We start from the raw sequence: 12,255 nt of genomic DNA, 5'->3' as shown, positions 1-12,255 counted from the left end.
TCTAGCCACTCTGTTCTCCTTCAGGGAAGTCACAGCCAAGATCCTTTATTTACCTCCCCCTCATGTCTCTTCATCATCTAACTCCAACCCTATGACTTCCTCCTCCTGAGCAGTTTAACAGAGCCACGTGACCTGGCCATACTCCTAAATGTGGCAGCAGCACACCCAGGTGAGGGACCTGAGTTCCCAGGTCACCTGTTCTCAGCCTGGATGAAAGCCCACTACTGGGGTCTCTGGTTCCAGTCTCAGACCCCAGGGTATGGTAATCTTTAACGGGGCCCGCTTGCTTCCCAACACTTGCTGAGGGCATGGAGAGTCTCTCTTTGCTGTGTATCTTGTCCCTCTCTCCTCTGTTAGCTGTACTTATTCTGAGGAACTTATCAAGGGGCCAGCAGCCAACAGTGAGAATGCATAGCCTCTTGATTCTGAGGGAGAGGCCTTGCAAGCGGCTAGATGTTGTTAACCCTGACCCTTCCATGGCCCTCCAAGTTCCCTCCTGAGGAAGCTAAAAGTGGGTGACTGGTTGCAGTATCTCTCCGCCCAGACTTCTTCTACACATGCTCACTTCTCCAAAGTGATCCCTGAATTTTAAGATAAAATCTGTGTGTGTGTGGGTTCATACACATGTGCGTGTACACATACGTGTATTGCGTGTACACATACGTGTATGTGCGTGCAGAGACCAGAAGATGACACAGTATTCCCTCCACCTTCTTTGCTTGAGACAGGGTCTTTTCCGACTCTCGAGTTTACCGATTTAGCTGGCCAGCTTGTCCAGGGGATCCCTCTCTGTTTGCTAAGCACTGCCTCCCAGGCCCTTGTCAGGTCTTTGTGAGGGTGCTGGAACTACGAGTTCCCTTCCTCCTGCCTATACGCCAACAGCTTCATCCAGAGGCATCCCTCCAGCCCTGCAGAGGAATTCTTAAGGCAGCACATGATCACTCTTGTTTCTACATCATACTAGTGATCTCTGGGGGGGGGGTTAGAAGACAAATGCAAAATGGGCAACAGACTGTGGGGTGTGTGGACTACTTTTCCTAAACTATTTTAATTTTAAGACAGGTCTTGCTGCCCTGGAACTCACAATCTTCCTGCCTCAGGCTCCTGAGTATTGGGATTAGAGGCGTGCACTACCATGCCCAGCTCTTACTCTCTTCTCTCAAGCAGGCAACACTCTGGGGCTCAGCTCTTCCAGGGAGCCTGCAAACTCCACTGCTTTTATTATTACACTCTTCTACAGGAAAATATATTTCAACTCTGAATGGGATTTCGGACTAACCCATCTGTGAGCAGTGCAGGAGAATCTCTGCCCATCCGAGATGCTAGCACCGAGTGATGAGTGAAAGAGAACTCATTTTCCTTTGGAGTCACTTCCTCCAGAGATTTATGAAGTCTTGTGACAGGCCTGCTGCAAGTGGGCCAGGGGCCTGTGCCTTCTAGGTGTGCCACGACACCAAATTGTCCATCAAAAGTGACTCTAGAGGGCCTCACGACTTCCATAGGAAGTCCTGGGAATCTCTAAGTCCTTCCTGGAGCAGAACAAGGCTGCTAGTAACAAGCATGTTTCATAGCAAGGGCAAAGTGAGGCTCAGAGAAGCAGAGTGGTTTATGCTTGGGTCTAACCTCATGCTTTGGCACTCGGATAGCCCATCTCACCCCTATACATCAGCAGCAAACTTACTTTCTATTACAACCCACAGCAGCTCATAGTGTAAAGGACTGAGAGAGAAGAAAGCCCCACTGTCACCAGGAGCCACAGACTCTCACCCTATAGTCACCTCCCAGGGTCGAAGTGAAGTTTCCAGTGTCTGAGACTGGGAGCAGGCTAAGAGTAAACCTGGCTTCCGCAGTCGTACAGAAAGCTGCAGATTCACTGACCTCCTGTAGGACGAACTCCTGATTCTCCGGAACGGTATCTTTGCAGAGATCCATGATAAGGACGTCCTTCCCTTCCTCCACTGCTATGCAGGCCTCGGGCTGGCGGGTGTTATATCGTATTTCTTGCCGGGATGTATACTCGAAAAACTAACAAGAGCATGACCAACATGTGTCAGATTATCTAGGGCAAGAATTTCTCAGCTTGCATCTCAGACATCCACATCACAGGAGCAAAATCAGTTACAAAGTACTTATAAAGCAATGATCACAACATTACGGTTGGAGGTCCCCACAACGTGAGTGACTGTATTAAAAGGTTTCAGCATTAGGAAGGTTAAGAACTATTTCTCTAGGGGAAATAAGTGGAGGTGGGATGGAGCAACACCACACCACCCCACCCTACCCCACCCCACTGCTGCCATGACCCTGTGTTAGGGCTCCAGGTATCTTGGGCCACTAAGCTGGCCTCTTATTTTGAGCCCAGATAAGTCCTTACTCTCCTGGATTTTTCTGTCTTGCCAAAGTAACAGACACCGTGAGCCCCACATGCTGGGCTAGGGCTCTGCCGCTGAGTCCCACTCATGTGCAGAGGGCTGGTGAGATCGACAGGTAAAGGCTCTGGTGACCTGACCTGAGTTCTGTCTCTGGGACCCACATGGTGGGAGGAGAGAACTGACCCCTGCTGTCCTGGCTTACACATGCACACTTGAGTACACACACACACACACACACACACACACACACACACACACACACACACACACGGGCATATACACGCACACGGGCATATACACGCACATGGGCAAATAAGTAAATACAATAAAAAGTATTTTAAAAAGAAGAGCAACAAAGCCTGCCCCCTCCCCATCCAAGCCCACACCTACCTGGTTCTGACCCATCCCGTGGCAGAGGTACAAAAGGACCTGGTGGCCTTCCACATTGTTTTCACTGGGAGGGTTATAATCCAGGCAGTACCCCCTTAGTCCTCTGTTCTCGAGCTAAACAAGACACAGAGGTGTCACCTCAGTCTAGATTTCTACACACCCATGGAACTCCACACAATGTTCGGTGGGGAGAACACAATGAGGACGAGGCCCCAGGGACCACCCCAGAGAGAGGAGCCCTGCCCCTTGTCCAGCCCTCTCTAGTCATATAATGTTTTCCTATGCTGATGACAGGTGGGAACTTGGACCCACTTTAAGATGACAAACCTGGCCTAAAAGCTTGCACCTCTATCTCTCCATCATAGCCTTACTGCTGCCCTGGCTCAAACATCTCAGTTGTGGCCTCACTTTCATAGTTAAGAAATACAGAGGAGAGAGGTGGAGCTTACAGACAGAGCCACGAGTGACATAGTTCCCACACAACCAATCTGCATTTCTTCTCAACGTGGTAAAAACAGTCATGGAAGAGAAAATGTGGAGGCATGGCTCGGGCTAAAAGACCCTTCCAAAGCAAGCTGCGACAGACACAGTGTGTGGATCCCCACTAGAATCTGCAACCATCTACAGAGCAACCTGAGAAAAGGGGGAGTGTGCCCCGAATGGTACAGTAAACAGCAACAAGGCTTTGTGGTTATGTGGTGAGCTTCATGGTTATGTGGAGGGCTTCATGGTTATATGGAGGGCTTAGTGGCTATGTGGAGGGCTTCATGGTTATGTGGAGGGCTTAGTGATTATATGGTGGGCTTCATGGCTATGTGGAGGGCTTCATGGTTATGTGGAGGGCTTAGTGATTATATGGTGGGCTTCATGGTTATATGGAGGACTTCGTGGTTATGTGGTGGGTTGCGCACACTTGAGTATTTAGAAGGAAATCACAGGACACCAACAGCACCAAGGTAGGGCAGGGAAGAAGGAATTAGAGGAAAAGAATCTTGACTATTTTAGAGTCACAGACACAGGACTCATTACACTATTCCCTGTGTTTCGGTGCATTTGGCCACTTTTACCTTGAAAACATGATTCGACACTGATCCCTGGCTTTGTAGTTATCCAAAATGGGACAGCGGCATCACCTCAGAGAGGCAACAGTTAGCCCACGGGGAGATGGTCTATCTCCCAGCAAAAGCAAGACTCTGGTCTCGGTTGGCCTCTTTTTATTTTTAAGGTTTTCTGGATGACTAGAAGTGAGTCTCGGCCTCTGGTGCTGCTTTTGTTGTTTCTAAGTGCCGAGAATCACTAACTGGTCAGGCCATTAAGGCCAAAGTAATCGGAAAATACTAGCAAAAACTAAGACACGGAAACAGCACCTAAGCCCCACTCTCTACAATTAATTGACTGGTGAGATGCTCAATGGGCGTAAGCACGTCCACACAGGTCTAATGACCAGAGTTTGATCTCCGGGTCCCACAGAGTGACAGAAGAGAATCCGCTCCTGAGAACGGTTCTCTGATCTCCACATGCACCGTGACACCCCAGTTAACTAAACAGCCAACGGTAGCTCACCCTTGACAATTTCCAGGTGCCTTCCTGTCTGGACACTGTGGACCCAGGGCCCAGATGCCCAGGAGAGAGGAGAGGACAGTAAGGACACGATCAGACCAGAGGGGTGAAAATGGGCAAGGTCTGAGGGGCTCAGAAACGGGGGCTTTCCTCCCCAGGACTGTTGTTCAGACCCAAGGCAACATCTGTTCCTCATGGCCCACCGCTTACCATCCCGAAGAAACCAGGCCTGTCCTCTGGCACATGCAGTTCTGGGTACACTGTATCCAGGAACCACTTGAAGTCTTTACACTGGAGCTTGGCCCGAAGCTTCTTTCTCTCTGTCACGTCCCCAAAGGGTTCCTGAGAAAACAACAGAATGCTGAGTCCCTACAGGCTGCCTGTCCACACCTGCCCTCGATGACGTCACGCTACTGTGCAATCCACGCTCTTACAGAGGACAATTCCAACTGTCCTCTGACCTCCATATGCACCTCACTGGCACGATCACACAGTCACATAAAACAAATCAAATGGGATTTAGTTTCAAAAGGAAAAACTGGAGAATAGAAATCTAAAGTGGGGCTGGAGAGATGGCTCAGTGGTTAAGAGCACTGACTGCTCTTTCAGAGGTCCTGAGTTCAAATCCCAGCAACCACATGGTGGCTCACAACCATCTGTAATGGGATCTGATGCCTTCTTCTGGTGTGTCTGAAGACAAATACAGTGTACTTATATATAATAAATAAATAAATCTTAAAAAAAAAAGAAACCTAAAGTGACCAGATACTTACTTACTTGTCCTTTTTAGGGGGTTACTTCTCAGTCTTCAACAGTAGGGACAGTCACATCATAGGCAATAAACAGGAGACTGTGACACTGGCAGAGCTAGGGGGTTAGGAGACAAGGCATCTGCAGACAGAGCCTGGTAGACAAACTCAAAACCCCGCATCAGCTTCCTGGACCTGCGTGCCCTTGTGGACTCTGGGACCACAGGCCATTCTCGAGTCTAACCAGAGGAATGGGATGACTTGGGCTGTATCCTTCTTACTATACTCACTCTCAAACACAAGCAAGTGTCCTAGACATTATCATGGGTGACCAGCATGTTCAATAGTGAAGTACAAGCGTATGCTGAATGTTTAACTCACTAATGTGAGCTCAAGGCTGCGGTAGGCAAGCTGGAAGTTTGACTTCACAGGCAAACACTCCACTACGCCTCCCCAATGAGAACGTCTGAGTAAGGAAACAGCCTGCTACCAGACAGCACAGCAAACGCTCACCCGAGGACTAGGCTATGATGTGCTCTGCCGCTGAAGACTGAGGAGGAACACCAAGAGACGGCCATACCTAAATGTCTGGGTGTCACTTCTATCACAATGCTAAGTGTGGCCCTCAAGACCTGGAGTCGGTGCATCCTATGTGGCCTCACCTCCAAATTATTTCCAATTGGTAAATAAAGATGCTGACAGCCAAGAGCCAGGCACAAGGGACATAGGTGGGGTTTAGGATTCCCAGGCCTGGGTTCAGAAGAGAACCATGAGAAGAAGATGGAGGAGGGTTAGGAGTCAAGAAAGCACAGCTCTAAGGGCTGGGCAGCTGGAGCCCGGATGAGACACGTAAGTGGTAACTCAGGGTTATTGAGAGGAAAGTAGATCCTAACAGCACGGAGGGTAGATATCTGCCCAGCTCTCGTGCTGTTTGAGGCTTCCTGTAAATAAGTTGTATCTTTTCTCCAGGAATTGACAAGGTGGGGTAGAAAACCCCGGGTCAGGATTAAAAAACTTCTACAACGTTCCCCAGTACTTTTCTTTAATAACTTTTTTTTTTGTCAATGTGTGTGCACATGGGGAAACTAGATGACAAGTTGTGATACTTGGTTCACTCCTTCTATCATGTGGATCCTCAGGATGGAACTCCGGTCTTCTGACTTGGTGGCAAGTCCCTTCATGAGCCACCTCATTGGCCCCACAAGTCCTTTCTTTAACAAGTCACTGTGGCCAGCTTTGACCAAAGCCCATCTTCAAACAAAGCCAACAAGCACTGAGCATGCAAGTACATTCAACACTGTGGTCACATGTTCTGGGGGGAGGGGGTGCACTTTGAGAATAGCAGCCCAGAGTTCCAGGCTGGGTGGCAGTGAGGAGCAGGTATTTTAGCCTGCTGCTCTAGGCAAGACAGAAAAAGCCAAGGCAGATGACATGGAGCCTCTAAGATACAAGGCCATGCAGCAGATCAGGTTGACGGCTCCTGGGTTCAGCCGAACTGAGAAAAGCACCCTGGCACGAAGGCCCCAGGCCTGCTGATACCTCCCCTGAGCTAACAGGCCTTAGGTAGGCTCCTTCAGTTCCTCAGTCTTCTTACCTCCTCCTCCCCCTTCCCCTTCCCCTCTCCGCTCCTCCTCCTCTTCCTCCCCTGCCCTCTTGTATGTCAGGCTTCGAATCTATAAAATGAGAATTTGGTAGCTACCCTGAAGGGCTACTAGGAAGGCCTTGGGAGAATTTTCCATCCAGGGCCAGGGCATTTGTCTTGGGGACCTCCTGCGTTAGCAAGTAGTCCTCAGGTATGCAGAGCTGGCTTCTGATATACAAAGATTGGTGGTATATAGAGGCCATGGACCCAAAGCCTTGTGGTAGGGGCTGAGGTTGGGCAGATCCATAGGTCCCTACTACAGCAAGGACAGAATGAGGTTCTGAGGCATAAACAGCCCCTGAGCTATGGTCCTGAGGAGAGATGCTCGCTTGCTCTCATAGGGCCTCATTCCCCACATGGTTTATGGGCTCAGTTCCGTGTATGGCTGGATTCCAAGGACACAGGGATCTAGCCGTTGAAGGATAAGGCTGTAGGTTCGTGAACCATTCCGGAGAGCGTAGGATGAAGCCTCTGAAAGGACACAAGCAGGCTAAGAAGGCAGGTGTGCTCTGAGCAGTAACTTCAGACAACAAACTATGTTAAACTTCCACCCTGAGCACGTGGACTCGACCAAGCTCATTACAAAGAGAGAAGCCGAGACCCCTGCCCCAGTGCCAACAGGTGACACTGAACAGCCCAGAGTGACTGTGCCGGCACAGACAAACCCGGCTGTTCTCTAGTTCTGTACCTCCATGTTCAGTCGCACTGTCATGGACGTCCACAAACAATACCTCCAAGTTATTCAACACATGTGCTCCCAGGAAGGACTAACAAGGCCACGCCCTGCCCTCCTGATTTGCACTCACACCGTAAGTGTGTCTTTTACACAACCTATGAGGGCCTTGCATTTCACATCGTGCTTCTGATTTTACCAGCTTGGTAGTGTGAATTTGCTTGGACCAGAGAGTGGCATTATTTGGAGGCATGGCCTTGCTAGAGGAAGCGTGTCACTGTGGGCGTGGGCTTTGAAACCTTACCCCTAGCTTCCTGGAAATTAACCTTCTCCTAGCTGCCTTTGGAACAAGAGGTAGAATTCTCAGCTCCTCCTGCACCAGGCCTGCCTGGACACTGCCATGTTCCTGCCTTGATGATAATGGACTGAACCCCTGAACCTGTAAGCCAGCCCCAATTAAATGTTGTCCTTATAAGAGTTGCCCTGGTCATGGTGTCTGTTCACAGAAAAAAAAAAAAAAAAAAACCCTGAGACACAAACCATCTAAAGTCACCGCCAGTCATTGCTTCTCGAGTTCCTAAATGTTAGAAAAGTGACACAGGGCCAACGAGATGGTTCAGCTGGTGAGGGCACTTTGCCACAAAGCCTGACAACATGAGTGTGATTCCTGGAACCTTTGTGGAAGTAAGAGAGAAACAATTTCCCCCAAAGTTGCCCTCTGACCACAACACATGTGCCACAACATAAATATTATGTTGTACCTAAGCGTAAAAACACACACACACCGATAAATAAATGGAAGAAACAGAAGGCTGTGATGTGCCTCACAGAAAATTACCTGTAGGTAACTGTTCAGACATAGGTTACACTGCCTTTGGCCATGAGGTCAGCGCTGATGGGCCAACAATAAATAAATAAAGAATGCATGTATGTCCTGATACCCGTAACAACAGTCCCGACTGGCTGTCCGAGCCTCACGGGAAGCTAATAATGCGAGAAGCAATGGCATGACAATCACTCACTCAGTATTTGCAGTGGCTTTGTAAACGTGGCTCTGCGGAGAGTGAGAATCACATAGTACTCATACCCATGCGTGGAAGAACAGGCTTTCCCAGGCTGTGTCAGAAAGACAGTTTGCTCCCTGTTCTTAGAACCGGATCTACTTTGCTGGGGGAGCCAGACTTCGGGGCTCGGTTCCCATGAGGCTGACGGTGTACACGTTGCGTGAGACTCACCAGGCGGGCCTGGGGATTTCTGTGGTAGTAGAGTTCTTTAAAGTCATCCATCCACACTTCTGCAGCGCGGACACTGTTGGCTAGAGCCTTGCTGCGAGAATAGGGAGCTTGCTTAGGGAAGACGTGGCCCACGTGGGAGCAAGGGTGTGTTTCCAGAGTGCCACCGCACTGCCAGATCTGCAATGGAGGAGGAGAGGAGAGGCCACACAGTGAGCAAGGAACGGCTGCTGGTCCACGGGGAGTGCAGTCAGGAGGTGGTACCCTCTGAGGCTCTCATCCTCCGATGTGGGGATAGAGGCCACTTACCAGCATGCACCTAGCACAAAGGGAGAGAGTGAGAAAGCAGCCCTGAGACGGACACGACACAGGAGCCAGGAACCCCAAGCCCAAGCGATACAGATAGCTCATGCACTTGACTGGGGTGGGCCTAGAGACCTCTCCAGCAACCCACTTCCTCAGCGGCCAGACCGGCCTTCATTACCTGATGCCACAGAAGGGAAGAAAGCAGCAAGGAAGAAGAGAGGTTTGAAAGGTAGAGAGGAAGCTTCTAGAAGAGGCAGAGTATCCTGACACCTAGAGAAGAGGCAGAAACACTGTTAGAATCACACCCAAAACTCAGGTCACTTGGGGCCTCATTTTCCCAAAGGCGTTCTGAACGAGCCTTGCATCTGGTGTTTATAACGCAGGGTGTGAATACTTTGGGGCAGGAGGGAGGTCAGATTCTTCTCAGTTAACTGTTTTTAAGAGGGTAGGACAACAGACAAAACGTTGCTAAAAAATTTAAGTTTTGATTCTTAAACATGTAAGATTCGGAAATCACCGAGACGCTAAGGCTTTGCGGAGGGGCTCCCAGGGCAGCAGCAAGGCCTGCCACAGAGGGCAAGTTCCGGACCGCAGGCTAAATTGGTAACATCTGACTTTGTACAGGGAACCCCACAGTTATCAGCTGTGCTGCATGCAGAGGCCCCTCCTAAGCAGGTGGTCAGAAAGCAGACCTAAGAGGTGGGCCCAGGACTCTGGTCTGAGTGAGTCACATCCCCACTCCTAGCCTCATTTCCTCCAGCATTAGAGCAAGAGAGAAACTAGGAGACTTGCCATGCTGTTTCCAGCCCAAGTCTGACATAAATGTAAAAGCAACAACCCCTTCCCCACCTAGACATCAAGCCTGTTGATAAGATGTGCTTGTCACTGTCTTACAGGGTAACTGGATATACCTCCAACGCTGAAGAGGGAGGGACGTCAGGAGAGAGAGGGGGAGGGAGATATGACAGAGAGAGAGAGAGAGAGAGAGAGAGAGAGAGAGAGAGAGAGAGACAGAGAGACAGAGAGAGAGAGACAGAGAGAGAGAGAGACAGAGAGAGAGACAGAGAGAGAGAGAGACAGAGAGAGAGAGAGAGAGAGAGAGAGAGAATAGAACACAAAATGAGTCAAAACAGAAGACTACTCACCCTAAAGGAGAATTCAAGGTTTTCTCCTCCCCAGACTTCCATTCCTGTATCATAAGACCCCAGATATTCAAAATATCTCTTACTCACAGCAAACAGTCCCCCAGCCATAGTTGGAGACCTAGAAAAAAGTGGTACCTACATTTCAATGAAAGAGGCAAACGCCTTCCCGAACAGCCAAACTACTCGCCCCTGGAGTCTCTGTCCGTGAAGGCCATTCATCCAGCCAGAAGCACACTGAGCTGACACTCTGCCGTGCAACAGGAGAGCCTGGAGGCTCAGACACACCCCACAGTCTGAGGGAGCTGAGCAGGCCAGTCCTCTGCGTGTGACACATGTCAACAAAGGCCACTCAGAACCTTCTAAGGCAGTGGTAAGGGTGGGGAGGGGCAAACCAGGCTTCCCGAGGAGGCCAGGTCTGTGGGAAGAAGTGAGCTGAAGCAGAGGAAGGGAATGCCCGCTCCTCCTCCCCTCACGACATGAACAGGGCCAGGAGCAGGAGAAACCCATGTGCTTTTTAGAACATTAGAAGTCAGAGGCTGAGAAGCCAGCCCTTGCCTGCAGAATTGACCTACAGCACAACCAGGGGGAAATGCAAATTTTAGCTGGTGCATGTTTCCCTCCTATTAAAACTTTTAATTAGTTAGTTAAAACATACCAATATAAAGTCTATCTGTGCAGCAAAGATATCTGATAAGATAAACGCTCTGGGGAAACACCGAGGTAGAGAATGGAAGTCGACAGCCAGCCATCCCTCCCTTAGGACAGGCTCTGAGGTGAGGGGCCAGGAAGGCTAGCCTGACCTGATAACGTCAATAGGAGACCGCATCAACTTCCGCTCTCGCTGGGGGACCACATGCCACGTGAATACCAGCCGCCAGTCAAAGCCTCCAATCTGGGGCTCTCCGGAGTTGCCCAGGTACTCAAAGGTGTTCCAGTCAATGACATCGATAACGGGGCACACCACAGCCGACTCCTTCTCATGGATCCTGCAAATACCCAGCACATCCATCTCACCTGTCTGCTGCAGACTGCAAGGGGAGCAGCAGGAGTTCCAGAGTGACTGTCCCTCTTCCAGCAAGAAAGAAGCACTCCTGGGTGAGAAGACCCACCTCCCTCACTCAGGGTTCTTGGTCATGTTTGGGGGACCACCATGGAGCATGGTGAGAAGGGGGAGAAGAGTTCAAACAGGAGCACCCCACAACTCTATCTTCTCTAATCCTGTCTGTGGACATTCTGGCTAAATCTGACTCCCTTTCAAAGAGTCAAGGTATATGAATATCAAAGGTGATTTAAAAAAAAAAAAAGCACGTGCTCAATTTCTCAGGAGTGCAAAAAGTTCCACTATAATGAAACATCCTAACTTCAAGAAATAATTATCTCTGGCCAGCAAGATGGCTCAGTGGATAAAGGAGCTTGTAGCCAAGCCTGATGGCCAGAGTTCAATCCCTGGGACCCACATGGTGGAAAAAGAGACTAACTCCTCCAAAGTGTCCTCTGACTACCACACATTCAGCGTGAGGTGCCCACGCATGCTCCCTCTCACGCTTTCTCAAAAGGTGATGTAAGTAATTTCTTTTTAATAAGAAGAATTTTCTTAAGAACAGAAGATGTACCAGGCATGCCTTTAATCTCAACACTAGGGAGACAAGATGGATCTTTGAGAGTATGAAGTCAGCCTGGTCTACACGGTGAAATCCAGGACAGCTAGAGAGAGGAACTGTGTCAAAAAAAAAAAAAAAAAAAAAAAAAGGAAGAGGAGAAGAAGAAGAAGAGGAGGAGGAAGAGGAGGAGGAGGAGGAAGAGAAGGAAGAAGAAGAGGAAAAAGAAGCGGAGGAAGAAAAGAGAAGGAAGAAGAAGAGAAGGAAGAGGAGGAAGAGGAAGAAGAGAAGGAGGAAGAGGAGAAGGAAGAGGAGGAGGGGGTAGCCTGAGGTCAGGCTTATAGTCAGACCTCATGTCTAAGGATTTGAACCCTGCTCTTTATTTGCTATATTGTTATCAGCCAAGTCACCTGAAGTCTCAGAAGCATTGCCTCTATGATAACAAGATGGAGCTCTGTCCTCAGAGGACTAAAATGAGGATTTGTAAGCTCAGGGACTGAGAACCTGGAACCACTGCTTTTCTCTCCTGTTACTGGGAAGTGCGCGGTGAAACAAAACGTGCTAACGTGTGTCTGTGTGTCTGCACAC

At 49.5% G+C, this 12,255-nt stretch overlaps 1 protein-coding gene across 3 annotated transcripts in view; it reads right to left on the bottom strand.

Annotated features, from left to right (window-relative positions):
• The window catches only part of Galnt12 (polypeptide N-acetylgalactosaminyltransferase 12), a 28,761-nt gene that overhangs the window by 821 nt on the left and 15,685 nt on the right, over positions 1–12,255 (bottom strand). For 2 of the 3 annotated variants that reach the window (NM_001426999.1, XM_039111024.2), the window contains 6 exons: positions 10,870–11,055; positions 10,070–10,187; positions 8,622–8,798; positions 4,533–4,664; positions 2,763–2,876; positions 1,879–2,025 (listed from right to left, as the gene is read on the bottom strand). In NM_001426999.1, coding sequence (NP_001413928.1) covers positions 1,879–2,025; positions 2,763–2,876; positions 4,533–4,664; positions 8,622–8,798; positions 10,070–10,187; positions 10,870–11,055 — 874 coding nt within the window. Of the gene's footprint in view, positions 1–1,878; positions 2,026–2,762; positions 2,877–4,532; positions 4,665–8,621; positions 8,799–9,102; positions 9,195–10,069; positions 10,188–10,869; positions 11,056–12,255 lie in introns of those variants that run through there. The other variant, XR_005504746.2, reaches the window with a different exon arrangement.

Source organism: Rattus norvegicus, chromosome 5, assembly GCF_036323735.1.
Source record: "Rattus norvegicus strain BN/NHsdMcwi chromosome 5, GRCr8, whole genome shotgun sequence".
NCBI lineage: Eukaryota > Metazoa > Chordata > Mammalia > Rodentia > Muridae > Rattus > Rattus norvegicus.
The sequence above is the reverse complement of the archived record's forward strand: the minus strand, read 5'-3'. Positions and strand labels throughout refer to the sequence as shown.